At 39.2% G+C, this 18,319-nt stretch overlaps 2 protein-coding genes across 5 annotated transcripts in view; one reads left to right on the top strand and one right to left on the bottom strand.

Moving 5' to 3' along the window:
- The window catches only part of CPNE3 (copine 3), a 51,649-nt gene extending 48,164 nt beyond the window's left edge, over window positions 1–3,485 (bottom strand). For both annotated transcript variants that reach the window (XM_082858558.1, XM_082858557.1), the window contains exon 1: window positions 3,409–3,485. The gene's annotated coding sequence lies outside the window, so the exon portion shown is untranslated. The remainder of the gene's footprint in view (window positions 1–3,408) is intronic.
- Window positions 3,486–3,723: 238 nt separating this feature from the next.
- RMDN1 (regulator of microtubule dynamics 1) overlaps window positions 3,724–18,319 on the top strand; it is a 38,046-nt gene continuing 23,450 nt past the window's right edge. Inside the window, exon 1 of one of the 3 annotated variants that reach the window (XM_082858560.1) lies at window positions 3,724–3,888. In XM_082858560.1, the coding sequence (XP_082714686.1) occupies window positions 3,760–3,888 (129 nt within the window). In that variant the 5' untranslated portion in view covers window positions 3,724–3,759. Of the gene's footprint in view, window positions 3,889–3,915; window positions 3,986–16,800; window positions 16,874–18,319 lie in introns of those variants that run through there. The other 2 variants (XM_082858562.1, XM_082858561.1) reach the window with 2 other exon arrangements.

The following is an 18,319-nucleotide window of genomic DNA, read 5'->3' as shown; positions in this document are numbered from 1 at the left end:
TCCTCATATTCCCAGTTCTTACACTGGAGTACCCCAGGGTTTAGTTCTTGACTTTTCTTTTTTCTGTCTTCATCCACACCTTTAGTTACCTCATCTAGCCTTACAGCTTTGAAATCCATCTATATTCTAAAGGCTCCGAAATTTCCAAATCCTGAAACTCTAGATTCCAACTCCCTACTTGTGAGTTGTATTAGTTATCTACTGTTCCATAACAGATTATACCAAACTTAGGGACTTACAACTAAGTAGCCATTTATTATATATAGCCTCTTTGTTTCAGGAATTTCAGAGAGGCTTAGCTGGGTTCTGGCTTATCATCTCTCATAAGAGTTGCAATCAGGTATTATGCAGAGTTGCAGTCATCTTATGGGGCTGGAGGATCTACTTCCAAGGTGGCTTACTCGCACGTTAACAGTAGTGCTCTTTGTTGGTGGGAGACCTCGGTTCCCTCTCCAACGTGTACCTCTTACTAGAGCTGCTTGAGTACCCTAATGGCATGGCCTCTGGCTTCCCCCAAGGCAAACAATCTGAGAGATCAAGGGAGAAGCTTCGTGAGTTTTATGATTTAGCCTCAGAAGTCATATACCATCACATTTGCAGTATTCTACTGGTCAAATAGACAAGCCTATATCTAATGTCAGAGGGAATCCCACAAAGGAGTAAATCCAGGAGGTAAGAACCACTGGGGGCCATCTTGAAGGCTGGCTACCACAGATGCCTAATAATCATTTCAAATTTCAATATACAAGTAAACCCTCCTGATCTTCCTTCCCAAATCCGTATCTCCCACAGTCCTCTTTATCTCAAGTAATGGCAAAGCTTCTTCCAGTTGTTTGGGCCAAAACACTTGGAGACATCTTTGCCTCTCTCATACCCCACCCTAACTGGTCCACTGTGTTGGCTAATCCTGTCAACTCTACCTTCAAAATACACCTGGATTCTGACTACTCCTATTTTCCAGCCTAGCCTGAGTCACCTCTATTTCTTTCTACATTTCTGTAATACCCAGTAACTGCTTCCCTTCCTGCTCCCCTTCAGTCTATTTTCAAAACAGTCATAAGGATCTAATTAAAATGTAAATTAGACTGTGTCCCACATGATCATACAAAGAACGAAAGCCAAAGTCCTTACAATTGCCTACAAGGTCCTACATTACTTGGTCCCCATCTCCTCTCTGACCTTGTCTCTTAAGGTCACTCAAGACCATAAGAGTCTCCTTCTTGCTCACTCAATCTAGAGTGGATTTATGTTCAGAGAAGATGCCACTTGCCTTCCCAATTTATGCCTTTGCACTTTCGTTTCACTTGGCATGATATGCTCTGCCCCCAGATATTTTCATGGCTCATTCCCTCTTCCCCCTCAGTGAGTTCTTCTGTGGCCACCACCCTATTTAAAACTGTAATGCCTACGCAGAAATACACTTTATACCCCTTTCTGCTTTATCTTCCTTTTTCAGCATTTATCATCATTTATTATATCTTTTATGATTTATTATATCATTTACCTTGCTTACTATCTTTCCCCAACTGGAATATATGCTCCACTAGGAATTCACATCTAGAAGAATACCAGGCATATTATAGATAAGCAAAATATATTTCATTAGTGAATGAAGAAATTGTGCCAGGCCCTGTTATAGGCAAAAGCAGACATGTCATTGAGTTTATAGTACAGTGAAAGCACACATTACTAATTCTTATCAACTCTACCTCTAAAATATACTTGATTGACAAATAATCACAAATATAAAAATGAAATTATAAAATGTGCTTAGAGCTATAAAGAAAATGAAAATATATTAAGGGGAATCAAGAAAAATTTCTCTGAGGAAGTAACGTTTGGACTGAGAGCTGAAAGGTGAATAGGAATCAGCTAGGTCAGGAATAGTGGAGTGGGGTAGGGGGAAGGGGGAGAGTGCTAGGGTAGTGAAATGGGAAGGAATCCTGAAAGAAACAATATCACATAGGGAAGTCTGAGGCTCATGGGAGGCAAGAAAAGATACTGTGCCTGGAGCCAAGAGAGAAATACTACAGACTTAAAGAGACTAAAGAAACAGGACAATTAAATGCAACACATAATCAGGATTTGAAATGAGTTGGGGAAAAAATGGTTGTTATAAAGGACAGCATTGGGACAATAAGCAAAACTTGTATATTAAATAATAGTATTCTATCAATTTCAATTTCCTGAATTTGGTAACTGTACTGGAACTAAATAAGAGAACATCTTTGTTTCTGGGCAGGAAGAGTCATGATATCTGTAATCTATTCTAAAAAGGTTCAACAACGGAAAATGATAATAGGAATAGAATATGCATATTATATGTAAAGAAAGATAAAGAAAATGTGGCAATATGTTAACAATGGATGAATCTAGGTGAAGAATATATGGGATTTCCTACAACTTTCCTAAGGATCTAAATTTTTTTTCAAAATGAAAATTTTAATTAAAATTTTACTCTGGCTGACATATTAGAAACTCAGTCTCAGGATTATGATGGCATTCAGTGGTATAAACATATTATTTAGCAATACTGAGAAAACAGTAGAAATATGTAAAAAAAGAAAGTTTGGAAGAGGATCTATATATCTTTTAAAATATATGTTAAAAACAAAGAAAATAGGGATATCACTGATGTAATCCTAAAGAAATATGGTTGATTTAACGGAAAGTGGTGGAAGGAGCAATCAATAGAAGAAGCACTGGACTAATTGTTAGAAGACATGGATTCTAGTCTTCTACCAATACCTACCAGCTAGGTAACCTTGGTTAATAAATTTCTTTGAGTTATAGTTCACTTGTTTATTAACTTGGGATACCACTTACTTCACAAGGTCGTTGGGAAGATCAAATGAAATAAAAGTGTTTGTTAATTCACTACATAGTATTGAAAGTACTACATAAATGTAACCTATTTTTTAAAAAACTATAACTATCTTCCCTTATTGCCCATAAAAAAATTTCATATAATCCATATAGTAGGTTTGCAGCTTGTGTTTTCTCCCACATCAAATCTGAAGTAGGATTCAAAACCTCTTCATCCTCTCCAAAAGAATTCCAGTCCAGTGAAAAAGCAATACCGACCTTACTGAATATTCTGAGGGGAAGCCAGGGGTTTTATACGACACATCCCAAAGCATATAACGCCATCAACCTTCTGTCAAGAGGCCTCCTCTCCCTAGTCTTTCTTGTTGGATCACTGTGGGCTGGTCATTCTTTGCCCGTCTCTGGCTTCTCCCTTCTCCCTGAGAAACTCCCCCTCCAGTCTCTTAATCTCTTCCATTCCCTTCTTTATGTAGAACAGTTTAATTCTAACAAGCGTTTATTTCCTAAAAGGACCCTCCAGTACCAGGATTCTCCCCACCTTAGAAGGCAGCAGAGAACTATAAATAACAAATCATTATTTACTTGCATACGGAAATCCTTGGGTCTGTTTCAGAGCTTTCAAGTCTGTTCTGGTGATCTATCCTTTAGCCAAAGCCTAAACAGACCCTCAGGACGGCCAAAAGCCAGCAGCCCGAAGGGCGCTATTTCCCTGCCCCAGTCCACTCGGCGCAGGCGCAGCAAGGCCACTAAGTCCCGCCCAATCGAGGTATTTCCCGCCCCCAGAAACCGTGGACCGGAAGCTGCGGAGAGGAAGAGGAGCGGGGCCGGAAGCCAGCCGACGCTGCTCTCTGTGGAGAGACTGGGGAGCCTTTCGCTCCGCCCCGCTTCGTAGAAGCCAAAGGGGTGAGGGGTCAGGCCTGCGAGCTGCGGATCATGGCGCTAGCCTTGCGACTCTGGCGCTCCCTTCCTTTGGGACGTAGCGCTGCCCCGGGACCTCGGCTCCCGACGGGTGCTGCTGGCAGCAGGGAGCAGTGCGTTCTTTGGCGACTCCGCGGCGCTGAGGTACCCTCGCCGTCCTGGCTCCCGCTTTCCTCCCCTACCGGCTGGGCTCCGGCGGCCCCTTCCTTCTTCAGGCTCGGTGGCCCCGTGTCACCTTAGGGTATGTGGTGAACTGAGGAAGGAGTTCGGGGCCTGGTGTGCCTGGAGCTCTCCCGGTGACCGCGACGGACAGGTCCTCTCCCTTTCGCAAGCCCAGTTCTTCTCTGAAAACTGGGGTCGGAGGAAGAGTGAGTTCCCCCCAGCCCCTCCCATCACTCCGGAGAATCTGCCTTATGCCTGTCTTTCCTGTGTAAACGCAAGGAGAACTGTAGGGGGGAAAAAGACCTTGACCTCTGTGAGATAATTTTAACTTTCGGTGACGGCCAGATACGGTAATAGCACCTGAGGCTGGCAGTCTACAGGACTTTGGGAAGTTTGCGGTGTGATCTTGAAAATTCCTACGGCTCAGAACCAGAGATTTATGCACTATTTAGGTTTAAAAATTATTTTTGAGTTTCTTGTTTCATCTGCATAACGTTAAGGAAGGATGTTGGGATGTTAGCTTGTCATCCCAATTTTCACATTTCTGTTAGACTGATTGGCCTAGGTTTATCTCTGAAAGGGGATTGAAGGGTGAGGGTGTGCATTGGATATATATCATTTGAACTAGGTGCTTCATTATTTTAAATTATTTTAAATATACATTTTTGACTGCCTGCTATGTGTTCAGAGTTGTGGGGTGGGGGAGGGTTGAAAGACAGTAAGGCTTGATCCCTTTCCTTGGAAGAGCTTATAGCCAGATGGGTTGATGTTAGATGATATGAGCAGAGGAATGGAAGGAATACTAAGTATGAAACTAGCCTCAAGTTTCCAAATTAGAGCTTTGGTGAGTTAAAAATTTCATTTTAGTGGAATGATCCACTATTATTAGATAATAATAACATTTATTGAAGGCTTACTATAACCAGGCATTGTGTTAAGCATTACCTGGTTTAATTGTGTACTGAAATGTTTCCATGCACCCTATGAAATAAGAACTGTTATTTTATCCATTTTTTTAGAAGCGGAAACTGAAATAAGCTTAAATAATGTATCCAAGTCACACAGCTAGAAAGATGTATCTCCACATACTTCGAGTATCTACAGAGCACATGAGCTGCATATGGCCATTGTGCTAAAAAACTGAAAACTAGAGAAGCAAGATAGAAAAGGACAGAAAAAAAATCACAGTAACGAGATACTAGAGAGACTTGTAGATAATAAAACTCTGCTCTAAGCCAAAGGCAATAATGAAAATTCTTTCCTCCCTCTAAGTATTTTGAATTTTTAGGGAGGTGGAACTATTTATTATTACCAGATTTCCAATTTTTCATGTGTTTTCATAGCCTTATCATTTCTGTTTTTCTTTTTCCTAGACCTTCCTCCCTGCTTGATGTCAATAAGTTGAGTTTGAGGTATTTATTCCCCAGGGGTTTGCAGAGATTGGGGGCTACTTTTGAGTAGCTCAGACTTCATTTTTCTGTCTTTTTCAATTTGTAATCTACACTACAAAACACTCATCTCTGAACGTTTATTTTTCAGCGAATTTGTACTGAGTGCTTACTATGAGCAAGACTATTCTAAGCTCTGGGGGTATATTGAACGTGAGAAACAACCCTTTTCTCACTGATCTGACAGAAGGAAAGGTAGTTATTGAGTAAATGTAATGAATGCTAAGTGTTAGGAAAAGGGAAGCAAAATTACACCTAATCTGATCTTAAAGGGAAAAGGGAAAGTGTGTAAGCGGTTAGAGATGTGATATAAAGACTTGATAAAGGGAAGATGAGGACAAAAGAATATGCCTGTAGAGAGAGTAGCATGAGGCTTTGAGGTAAGAAAAGGTGGCATTTTTGAGGAACTGAAAGTATGACTGAAGCCTGGAGTGGAAGAGTAAACTGAAATAAACCAAGGCTGAAAAGTTAGGCAAGTACCAGTTTATTAGTTATCTATTATTGATAACAAATTATCACGAAGCATAATGTTTATTATCTCATGGTTTCTGTTGATTAGGAATCCACATGAGATTTATCTGTGTGCCTCTAGCTGAAGATCTCTCATAAGGTTGAATCAGCCTATTCAGTTGCTAAGGGCTCCTGCCAAGGCTCAACTTGAGGGTAAAGGGAAAATTCTGCTTCCAAGCTCATCATGTGCCTGTAGGCAGGCCTCTGTTACTCACCAGGAGGGCTTCTTCTCAGGGCTGCCTCAAGACACAGTAGCTAGATTCCCCCATGGCAGGCATGCAGTCAGAAGGAACACGTGAGAGTGAGTATCAAAGATGGAAGCCACAGTCTTTTTATAACCTAATCTTAGAAGTAACATCTCTTCGCTTCTGCATATTCTGTTTCTTACAAGGGAGTCAGTAAGTTCAGTCTACATTTAAGGGGAGGGGATTGCACAAGGGAGTGAATAGTAGAAAGCAGGGCTCATTGAGGGCCATTTTATTTTATTTATTTTTAAATTGAGAGATAATTGACATGTATTAGTTTCAGGTGTACAACATGATGATTCAGTATTTGTATTTGTATATATTGTGAAATGATCACCACAATAAGGCTAGTTGATATCAATCTCCACACATAGTTACAATTTTTTTCTGGTGATGAGAACTTTTAAGATTTCTTCTCTCAGCTACTTTCACATATACAATACAGTATTATTAATTATAGTCACCGTGCTGTACATTATATCCTCAGGATGTATTTATTTTATAACTGGAAGTTTGTCCACCTTCACCCATTTCACCTACCTCTTCCACACACCCCCAGCCCCTCTTCCCTTGCCTCTGGCAACCACCAAACTCTTGTATATGAGTTTGGATTTTTTTTTTAGATTCCACATATAAGTTAGATCATACTGTATTTGTCTTTTTCTCTCTCATTTATTTCACTTAGCCTAATACCCTCAAGGTCCATGTTGTTGCAAATGGCAAGATTTTTTTTCCAATGGTTGAATAATATTCCATTTTGTGTGTGTATCATTTTGTTGTTGTTCATTCATTGATGGACACTTAGGTTGCTTTCATGTCTTGGCCATTGTAAATAATATTGCAGTGCAACATGGGGTGCATATATTTTTTAAAGTTAGTGTTTTTGTTTCCTTTGGATAAATACCCAGAAGTGGAATCGGTGGATCATATTGACGTTCTATTTTCAATTTTTGGAAGAACCACCATACTGTTTTCCATAGTGGCTGCACCAATTTACATTCCCAACAGTGGTGCACAGAGTGCCCTTTTCTCAAATCCTCTCCAGCACTGGTTATATCTTGTCTTTTTGATAATGGCCATTCTAACAGGTGTGAGGTGAGATTTCATTATGGTTCTGATTTGCATTTCCCTGGTGATTAGTGATGTTGAGTACCTTTTCATGTACCTCTTGGCTCTCTGTATGTCTTCTTTGGAAAAATGTTTCTTCAGATCCTATACCCACTTTTTTAATTGGATGTTTGTTTTTTTGCTGTTGAGTTGTATGAGTTCTTAATATATTTTAGATACTAACCCCTTATCAGATATATGATTTGCAAATATTTTTTCCCTTTTGGTAGGGTGCCTTTTCATTTTGTTCATTGTTTCCTTTGCTGTGCAGAAACATTTCAGTTTGATGAAGTCCCACTTGTTTGTTTTTGCTTTTGTTGCCTTTGTTTTTGGTGTCAAATTCAAAGTCATTGCCAAGACCAGTGTCGTGGAGCTTACCCCTATGTTTCCTTCTAGGAGTTTTATGGTTTCAGGTCTTACAATGAAGTCTTTAATCCATTTTTAGTTAATTTTTGTGTATGGAGTATAAGGTAGTGGTTCAGTTTCATTCTTTTGCATGTGACTGTCCAGTTTTCCCAACACCAAAAAGACTGTCCTTCCCCCATTATATATTCTTGACTCTTTTGTCAATAATTACTGACAACATAGGCGTGGGGTTATTTCTGGGCTCTCTACTCTGTTTCATTGATCTATGTGTCTGTTTTTTATGTGAATACCATACTGTTTTGATCACTATAGGTTTATAATTTAGTTTGAAATCAGGGAGCATGATGCCTTCAGCTTTGCTCTTTTTTTCTCAGGATTGCTTTGGCTATTTGGGGTCTTTTGTAATTCCATAAAATCCTTAGGATTGTTCTATTTCTGTGGAAAACACCATTGGAGTTTTTATAGGGATTGTACTGAACCTAAAGATTGCTTTGGGTAGTATGGACCTTTTAACAATATTAATTCCTCTAAACCATGAGCATGGAATATCTTTCCATTATGTCCTCTTCAATTTCTTTCATCAGTGTCTTATAGTTTTCAGTGTACAGGTCTTTCACCTCCTTGGTTAAATTTATTCCTAGGTGTTTTATTCTTTTTGGCGTAACTGTAAATGGGATTATTTTCTCAACTGCTATTTTTAATAGTTTGTTATTAGTATATAAAAACATTTTTTGTATATTGATTTTATATGCTGCAACTTTACTTAATCCGTATATTATTTCTAACAGTTTTTTTGTGGAGTCTTTAGGGTTTTCTGTGTATGCCGTCATGTCATCTGCATGTACTGATAATTTTACTTCTTTTCCAATTTGTATGCCCCACACCTTTTTTTCTTTTCTTGCCTAATTGCTCTGGCTAGGACTTCCAATACTATACTGAATAAAAGTGGCAAGAGAGGGTATCCTTGTCTTGTTTCTCATCTTAGAGGAGAAGCTTTCAACTTTTCACTATTGACTGTGATGTTAGCCATGGATTTGTCATTTATGGCCTTTATTACGTTGAGGTACATTCCCTCTATACCCTCTTTGTTCAGAATTTTATCATAAATAGATACTGAATTTTCACAAATGCTTTTTCTGCATCTATTGAGATGATCATATGATTTTTTGGCATTCATTTTGTTAATATGGTGAATCAGATTGATTTGCAGATGTTAAACCGTCCTTGCATCCCTAAAATAAATCCCACTTGATCTTGGCTTATGATTCTTTTAGTGTATTATTGAATTTCATTTGCTAATTCTGTTGAAGATTTTTGCATCTATGTTCATCAGGGATATTGGCCTGTACTTTTTTTTTCTTGTAATGTTCTTTTCTGACTTTGGTATTAGGGTAATGCTAGCCTCATAAAATGAGTTTGGAAGTTTTTCCTCTTCTGTTTTTGAAAGAGTTTGAGAAGCATTGGTATTCATTCCTTAAATGTTTGATAGAATTCACCATTGAATCCATCTAGTCCTAGGCCATTCTTTGTTGGGAGGCTTTTGATTACTGATTCAATTGCCTCAATTGGTAATTGGTCTGTTCAGATTTTCTATTTCTTCATAATACAGTCTTGGTAGGTTGTATGTTAGGAATTTATCCATTTCTTCTAGTTTGTTCAATTTGTCAGTGTATAATTGTTCATAGTAGACTCTTATGGTCCTTTGTACTTCTGTGGTATTGGTTGTGCTGTCTCGTCTTTCATTTATAAGTTTATTTATTTGAGTCCTCTCTTTTTCCCTTGGTGAATCTAGCTAAATGTTTGTCTATTTTGTGTACCTTAAAAGAAAAAAAAAAACCAAAAACCCGGGTCTTCATTTTATTGATCATTTCTCTTGTCTTTTTAGTCTCTATTTCATTTGTTCCCCCTCTGATTTTAGTTTTTTCCTTCCTTCTGCTAATTTGGGGTTTTGTTTGTTTTTCTTTTATTTGTTTTTCCCAGCTCCTTGAGGTGTAAAGTGAGTTGTTTAATTGAAATCTTTCATGTTTGTTAACATAGGCATTTATCACTATGAACTTCCCTCTTAGAACTGCTTTTGCTATATCCTACAGATTTTGGTATGCTATATTGCCATTTTCAGTTTTTTCAAGGTGTTTTTTAAAAAAATTTCTCATCATTTCTTCTTTGAAGCATTGGTTGTACAGTAGCATGTTGTTTAATTTTCATATATATGTGAATTTTCTTCTTGTAATTGATTTCTAGTTTCATACCATTGTGGTTAGAAAAAATGCGTGATATGATTTTAATCTTCTTACATTTATTAAGACTTATTTTGTGACCTAACATTATGATCTGTCCTGGAGAATGTTTCCTGTACGCTTGTGTATTTTGTTGCTTTGGGATGGCATGTTCTGTATATGCCCATTAAGTCCATCTGGTTAAACATGTTGTTTGGGGCCAGTGTTTCCTTATTGATTTTCTTTCTGGATGATCTATCCATTGATGAAAGTGGAGTATTGAAGTCCCTTACTACTATTGTATTGCCATCTATTTCTGTGTTTAGATCTGTTGATAATTGCTTTATATATTTAGGTCCTCCTATGTTGGATGCATATTTACAAACCTTATATCATCTTGTTGGATTTAGCCCTTTATCATCATATAATGACATTTTTTGTTTCTTATTACAGTCTTTATCTTAATGTCTGTTTTGTCTGACACAGCTACCCCAACTTCCTTTTGGTTTCCATTTGCATGGAATATTTTTACCATCCCTTCATTCTTCATTTTCAGTCTTTGTGTGTCCTTAAAGCTGAATTGTTTTCGTTGTAGGCAGCATATAGTTGAGTCTGTTTTTTTCTTTCTTTTTTTTTTAAATCCATTCAACCACTCTGTGTCTTTTGGTTGGAGAATTTGGTCCATTTACATTTAAAGTAATTACTGATAGGTATGGATTTACTATTGCCATTTTGTTAATTGTTTTTTGGTTGTTTTGTAATTCTTTTGTTCCTTTCCTCTGCTTTTGCTCTCTTCCTTTGTGATTTGTTTATTTTCTGAAGTGGAATGCTTATTCTTTTCTCTTTCTCTTTGGTGTATCTCCTATAGTTATTTTTTTTATTTTTTTTTTTTTGCGGGATGCGGGCCTCTCACTGTTGTGGCCTCTCCCATTGTGGAGCACAGGCTCCGGACAAGCTCAGCTGCCATAGCTCACGGGCCCAGCTGCTCTGCAGCATGTGGGATCTTCCCGGACCAGGGCACGAACCCGTGTCCCCTGCATCTGCAGGCGGACTCTCAACCACTGCGCCACCAGGGAAGCCCTCCTATAGTTTTTTTTTAATTAATTTATTTTCTTTTTATTTTTGGTTGTGTTGGGTCTTTGTTGCTGTACACGGGCTTTCTCTAGTTGTGGCGAGCGCGAGCTACTCTTCGTTGTGGTACACAGGCTTCTTATTGCGGTGGCTTGTTATAGAGCATGGGCTCTAGGCATGCGGGCTTCAGTAGTTGTGGCACGCAGGCTCAGTAGTTGTGGCACGCAGGCTCTAGAATGCAGGCTCAGTAGCGGCGCACGGGCTCAGTTGCTCTGCGGCATGTGGGATCTTCCCAGACCAGGGCTTGAACCCGTATCCCATGCATTGGCAGGCAGATTCTTAACCACTGTACCACCAGGGCAGCCCCTCCTATAGGTTTTTGCTTTGTGGTTACCGTGAGGCTTACATAAAACATCTTAGAGTTTTAACAGTCTACTTTAAGTTGATAGCAACTTAAATTTGAATGCATTCTAAAGCTGTATGTTTTTACTTCTCCCCTCCCCCTACATTTTATGTTTTTGATGTTGCAGTTTATTTCTTTTTATTTTGTGTGTCCGTTAACAAATTATTTTTACTACTAGCTTTATAGTCAATTAACTCACCACCTTTACAACATTAGATTTTCCCAATTTTCGTATGTATTTACCTTTACTGGTGAGATTTGTACTTTCATATGTTTTCCTGTTACTAATCAGCACCCTTTCATTTCAAATTAAGGAAGTCCCTTTAAGGTTTCTTGTAAGACCATTCTAGTGATGATAAACTTCTTTAGGTTTTGCTTGTCTGGAGAACTGTTAATCTCTCCTTCAATTCTGAAGGACAACGTTACCAGGTAGAGTGTTCTTAGTTGGCAGTTTTTCCTTTCAGGACTTTAAATATATTGTGCCCAACTACCTTCTGGCCTGCAAAGTTTCTGCTGAAATATCTGCTGGTAAGTCTTGGGGTGGGAGGGAAATCCCTGGTATGTAACACGTTGCTTTTCTCTTGCTGCTTTTAAGGTTCTTGTCTTGACTCTTTAATTTTCATGTGTCTTGATGTGGGTCTCTTTGGGTTCATCTTTTTTTGAATTCTTTGGGCTTCCTGGATCTGGATGTCTGTTTTCTTCCCTGGATTAGGGAAGTTTTCAGCCACTGTTTCTTCAAATAAGTTTTCTACCCCTTTCTCTTCTCCTTCTGGGACATCTATAATACAAATATTGGTTTGTTTGATGTTGTCCCTTAAGTCCCTTAAGCTATCTTCACTCTTCTTTATTCTTTTTTTTTTCCTTTGTGCTGCTCTGATTGGATGAGTTCCATTGCCCTGTCTTCAAGTTCACTGATACTTTCTTCCACTTCTTCTAGTCTGCTGTTGAACCACTCTGTTGTATTTTTCATTTCATTTATTGTATTCTTCAGCTCTATGATTTCTGTTTGGTACTTTCTTATATTTTCTGTCCCTTTGTTGAAATTCTCACTTTGTTCATCATTCTTCCTCTGAGATCAGTGAGCATCTTTGTGGCTTATTTTGAACACTTTATCAGGTAAATCACTGGTTTCCATTTTATTAAGGTCTTTTTCTGAGGTTTTATAATTGGAAAGGATTGTAATTGGCCCCTAATATGTGTATTTAATTAGCAACCTTCCATTTAGGCCTAGCTATGAAGATAAGCTACTAGGCCTCTGTCACAGAAGGCCTGGAGGTGCATTTCAGTCTGTTTTCTCTGTACAGTAAGTCCCCTACATACGAACAAGTTCTGTTCTGAGAGCACATTCATTAGTTCAATTTGTTCATTAAGTCCACCAAACTTAGCCTAGGTATCCAGCTAACACAATCGGCTACATAGTACCGTACTGTAATAGATTTATAATATTTTTCACACAAATAATACATAAAAAACAAACAAAAAATAAAGAAAACATTTAAAATCTTACATTATAGTACCTTGAAAAATACAGTAGCACAGTACAACAGCTGGCATACAGGGGCTGGCATTGAGTGAACAGGCAAGAAGAGTTACTGACTGGAGGAGGGAGAGGAGGTGGGAGATGGTAGAGCTGAAGGATCATCAGCAACAGGAGACAGAGGGCAAGCTGCAGTTTCACTCATGCCTGCCATTGATGGCACATGTTCTGGTTCCTCGCTGGATTCAATTCTATCTACCCTTTTGAAAAAATTATCCAGTGATGTCTGGGTAGTAGCTCTTTTTTTCTCATCATAAATGACACGGTAGCACTGGATTGCATTCTGAATGGCTGCTGCAACCTTTGTGTACTGTTCTGTGTTCGGGTCCTGTGCCTCAAAAGCTAACAGTGACTCCTCACATAAAGAAAATCCCCTTGCCATTCCCTGCATCGTGAATCTCTTTCGTTCTTCAGTTACTTCTTCCTCTTGTCTCTCTTTGTCCTTCCTCTGGGCCTCCAATTCCACCAGGTCTTCATTAGTAAGCTCCTTGTGTTGCACAGCAAGGAGATCAGTGAAATTGTCCTCTTGCAGATCTAGCTCCAGCTTCTCACTGAGAGTCACTAAGTTGCTGAAGACCTCTTTGGACTCCTCATCCACCTTCTCAAATCCATGAAAACCATGAACAAACTGTGAGCAAAGGTTCTTCCAAAACCCCATTCATGATGACGGCCATAACCTCATGCCAAGCAAAGTCAGTACTCTTTATGGCCTTGTAGATGTATAGTCCTTCCAAAATTGTCACAAGATTGTTCCTGATTGATCACGCACCTTTACTGCCTGACAAAAAGTGTGACATAGATAATGTTTCTTGAAAGTCACTGTAACTCCCTGGTCCACAGGTTGGAAGAGTGACATAGGATTTGGTGGCAGATGCAGTACTTTGACTTTGGGGTGAAAGTCACCCATGAATTGGGGGTGGCCTGGAGCATTGTTGAGCAACAGAAGAATGTTGAATAGGACATCCTTCTCCAAGCAATATTTCTCTACCTCTGGGATAAAGTGGTGGTAAACCAATCCTGGAAAATGGCCTGTGCAACCTGGACTTTGGAGTTACTCTTCCACACAACAGGAAGAGAGCCCTTGGCTATATTTTTAAGGGCTCTTGGGTTCTCTGAATGATAAACTAAGAGAGGCTTCAGCTTCATATTGCTGGAAGCATTGCCACCAAACAACAGAGTTAGCCTATCCTTTGTTGCTTTACAATCTGGCATCAACTTTTCCTCCTTATTGATGTAATTTCGGTCTGGCATCCTCTTCCAGTACGGTCCTGTCTCATCCACATTAAAAACCTGCTTGGGTAAATATGTACCTTCATCAGTAATTTCTCAAAGCATTTCAGGAAATTCCTGGGCAGCTACCGTATCTGCACCCTCTACCTTGCCACTTACTTTTATGTTGTGAAAGTTGGCTCTAGACTTGAACCGATGAAATCAGCCATGGCTGGCATTAAAAGATGTGCCCTCTGGTTCTTTGCCATGTTTCTTCAAGTCTTCATAAAGGCTTTTACATTTCTTTTGAATAAGCATTAAGCTTAATGAGACTCAGTGCTGATGCTGATCCTGCGTCCACACACTGAGAAGTTTCTCCATCTCCTCCATCACTTTTCCACGCTTCTTCAATATTATCGTTGATATAATTGGCACAGTGGACTTCATATGTTCCACGATCTTGTCCTTGTTCTTTAGAATTGTGCCAATGGTTGAACCATTCGGGTTATAAGAATGAGTGATGTCTACAGTTTTTTTGCCTTGCTCCACTGTCTCAATTATTTTCACTTTTGTTTCCATTGTTATTGCTTGGCACTTTTTAGCAGTACCAGCTGCATAATTGCTGCTTTTACACTTGCTTCTGGACATCCTGGGCTTGAAATAAAGATCCTGTACTACTGTATTGTGTACAGTACACAACCACTTGTAGAGGATGCCCACACATGACAATGTACGCCAGACATGTGAACTAACTTACATGATTGGACATGAGAACGCATGTTCGAATCTTTGAAAGTTCTCAACTTGAATGTTCGTATGTAGGGAACTTAGTGTACTGTGCCCTGTGGGGGTGGGGAGTTAGCCACTTTAGAACTGTTTTTCTGTTTGTTACAGTTATGTGAAACTCATGAACATAAGCCTCATTGGTCACCAGAGTCAAGCGAACAGGGGTTGTCCCCTGGTGGCAGCTGCAAAAACCGGAGCACCAAAAGTATGCACAAACGCTTTTGGGGGAGATACTGGTTACCTGGAGCATGGCAAAGCAAGAGTGCTTTGATAGTGCCCACCCTCTGAGATCTCTGGAAATGATTACTGTGTGTTAAGTTAGATACCTGCTCCTCTGGCTGAAGATAAGATAAGCAAATAAGTGTCTTTCACAGAAAGTCTGGGTGCTTTTCAGTTGACTGTCTCTGTGCTGGGCTCTAGGATGGGTGAGTTTGCGTAAGCGCTTAAAGAATTGTTTCACAGTTTGCTATAGCCTTGTGGGTCTCATGGACACAAGCTCCACTGGCTTTCTAAGTTAGATGTTTTGGGGTTCACCTCTCAGGTACAAGTCTTTAAAGTTGGGGTGCCCAGTGTGAGGTTCAAACCCTTTGCTCCTCAGGGAGAACTCAGGGTTGTGAGTTCGCTCCCAATACTGGGTCTCCACACCAAACGTGTGGTTTACGGGAAAATTTTATCTCAGCCTCTCTCCTACCTGTTTTGATGTGGTTTTTTTCCTCCTTTGTCTGATGTGGAGAAGTCACTCAGCTAGTTTGGGGGTTTCTTTCAGAGGAAATTGTTCTATATGTAGCTGTAGATTTGGTGTGTCTGTGGGAGGAGGTGTGTTTAGCTTCCTCCTATGTTGTCATCTTGAACCAGCACCCTTTGGGACCATTTTAGAGGCTGCCTACCACAACTAGACTCTGAAAACCTTGTAGACCATGTTAAATATTTTTTATTTTATTCTAAAGGTTATAGGAAATCATGAAAGAGTTTTAAACAGAGAATTCATAAGACCAGATTTGAGTTAAAAAATAACTTTTTCTAGTGTCAAGAATAGATAGGCTAGAGTGGATGCTGGAAACCAAATAAAAGATCATCGCTACAGGACAGGTGAGATAATGTGGTGGTTTGAACTTTAGTGGTAGCCATGGAAATGGAAATAAAAGGATATTAATGATGTAAACTAAGTGGACCTGAAAGATAGCTTTGATGTGGAAGTTCAAAGGAAGAAGTCAAGAATGATTCTCAGTTTTCTGGCTACTCTAGCAGTGTGGATGGTGGTACTCTTTCCTGGGATAGGACCAAAGAAAACAATTTGGAGGGTTAAAGGAGGAGGTGAGTTACCTTTTGGGGTAATTAAGGTGAATATGATGAGATAGCCAAGTTAAAATGTGGAATAGACGGTAGTTTGATAGGTCTGATTTTTTCCTTCTGATCCCTGGGCTGGAGATCGAGATTCGGAGACTTTAGCATATGGTTGTAAATGATGCCATGGTAGAAGTTGAAAGTACAGTTGACCCCTGAACAATGCAGGGGTTAAGGGTGCTGGCCCCCCAAGCAGTCGAAAATCTGCTTATAACTTTACAGTCCTCTGTATCTGTGGGTTCAACTGTTTAGTACTGTAGTACATATTTATTGAAGAATATCCACATATAAGTGGACCCGCACAGCTTAAACCTGTGTTGTTGGAGGGTCAAATGTATTTAATAGTAAGATGAGAAGAAGGCCTATCACAGAGGAATTCCAACATTTAAGAGGAGGAGGAGCTGGCAAGAAGTTAGTAGAAAAACCAGGAGATGGTGGTGACACATTCCTTTCCATCTAGTGATGAGTTTGTATATTTGAATTCCTTCTAGCTTGAAATCATTATAAATCAGTGTTGAAGAAAAGACATATCTAAGAGATAGCTTGCTTCTTTTGTTCAACAAATTTTTTTTTCAACAAATATTTTTTCAGAATTCATTGTATGGAAGGCATTGTGCTGAGTAATGGCTAAATACCATGAAGGGGAAAACTGAGTGAAGTGGGCTTGAGGGAAACAATAGCTGTTATGGCTGATACTTGAGATGCCTGTTATACTTCATGTGGAGGTAAATGTTTGGGCAGCTGAATATATGATTCTGAAGTTAAGTGGAGACCTCTGGGCTTTTTAAAATTTGCATGTTTTTGGCATGTTGATGGCATTTAAAGCCATGAAACAAAATGAGATCACCAAAATGATATGTATAGAGAAACGAAGGTCTGGGATTAAACCCAGGACACACCTGGGCAGTGAGGTTTTGGAGATGAAGAACCAACAAAAGAGAAGGAGCAGTTATTGAAATAGGAGTAAATTCAAGACAGTAGTATTACAAAAGCTAAGCGAAGAGTGCTTCAAGAGTGAGAGAACACAGCAAGTACTGAGGAAAGGGATTGGATGAATTATAAAATGACGAGGAAATTTGGGGGATTGACGGATATGTTCATTATCTTGATTGTGGTGATAGTTTTAGGGGTTTACATATATCTTAACACATGGTACACATTATGAATATGCAGTTTATTTTATGTCACATATCTCAATAAAGCGATATTTTAAAAATTTCTTATATTAACCATCCATTTATGATTTTTTTTTTTTTAAAGGAGGGAGTGAACAGCTGTCAATTGCTGTTGATAGATCAAGTAAGATGAGAGTTTACTAGGAAGTAGCATCCTTGGTTGCCTTAACTAGAATATCATCAGTGGAGTTGTGGGGATAAAAGTGATTTGTGTGAGTTCAAGAGAAAATGGGAAGAGAGGAAGTGGAGACAGAGCTCTAGAAAACTTTTTGAAAGAGTTTTGCTGAAAAGAGAATTTGGAAAATGAGACTGAAGGGAGATGTGAAGTCAAAAGGAAGCTTTTTGTTTTGTTTGTTTGTTTTGCGGTTTGCGGGCCTCTCACTGTTGTGGCCTCTCCCGTTGTGGAGCACAGGCTCTGGACGCGCAGGGTCAGCACCCATGGCTCACGGGCCCAGCCACTTAGCGGCATGTGGGATCTTTCCGGACCGGGGCACGAACCCATGTCCCCTGCATCAGCAGGCGGACTCTCAACCACTGTGCCACCAGGGAAGCCCTGTTTTCTTTTTAAGAAGGGAACAATTACAGCTTACAAAGATAGTATAGCTTGTTTTTATTCAGATGGGAATAAATTGACAGAAAGGAAAAAATTGATGCTATGTGAAAAAAAGGGAAGAATTGCTGCAGTGATATCCATATACTCCTTTGCCATTGGTCTTGAGAATTCTGGCCATAATTATGAAAATTAATTTCTAAATCTGTTTTGATATGCTCTTTATTTTATTCATGGTTTATTTTAAAACTGGGTTTCATGGATCACTTTTGAAGATAGCTTTATTTAAAGCCATGTATATTTTTTATGTGTAATTACCATATTTGATATCTTTCATCTTATCTGTTCTTAAGGTTGATATTAATTATATTGGTGTCTCTTATTTTATTTCAAGAAATTATAATATCCATGCTTCCTCAAATAAAATGTAGATATTCCAGTCCAGC

The sequence above is a fragment of the Leucopleurus acutus genome, assembly GCF_964270905.1.
Source record: "Leucopleurus acutus genome assembly, chromosome: 17".
NCBI lineage: Eukaryota > Metazoa > Chordata > Mammalia > Artiodactyla > Delphinidae > Leucopleurus > Leucopleurus acutus.
Note: the sequence above shows the minus strand (reverse complement) of the source record. Positions and strands in the feature narration are given on the sequence as shown.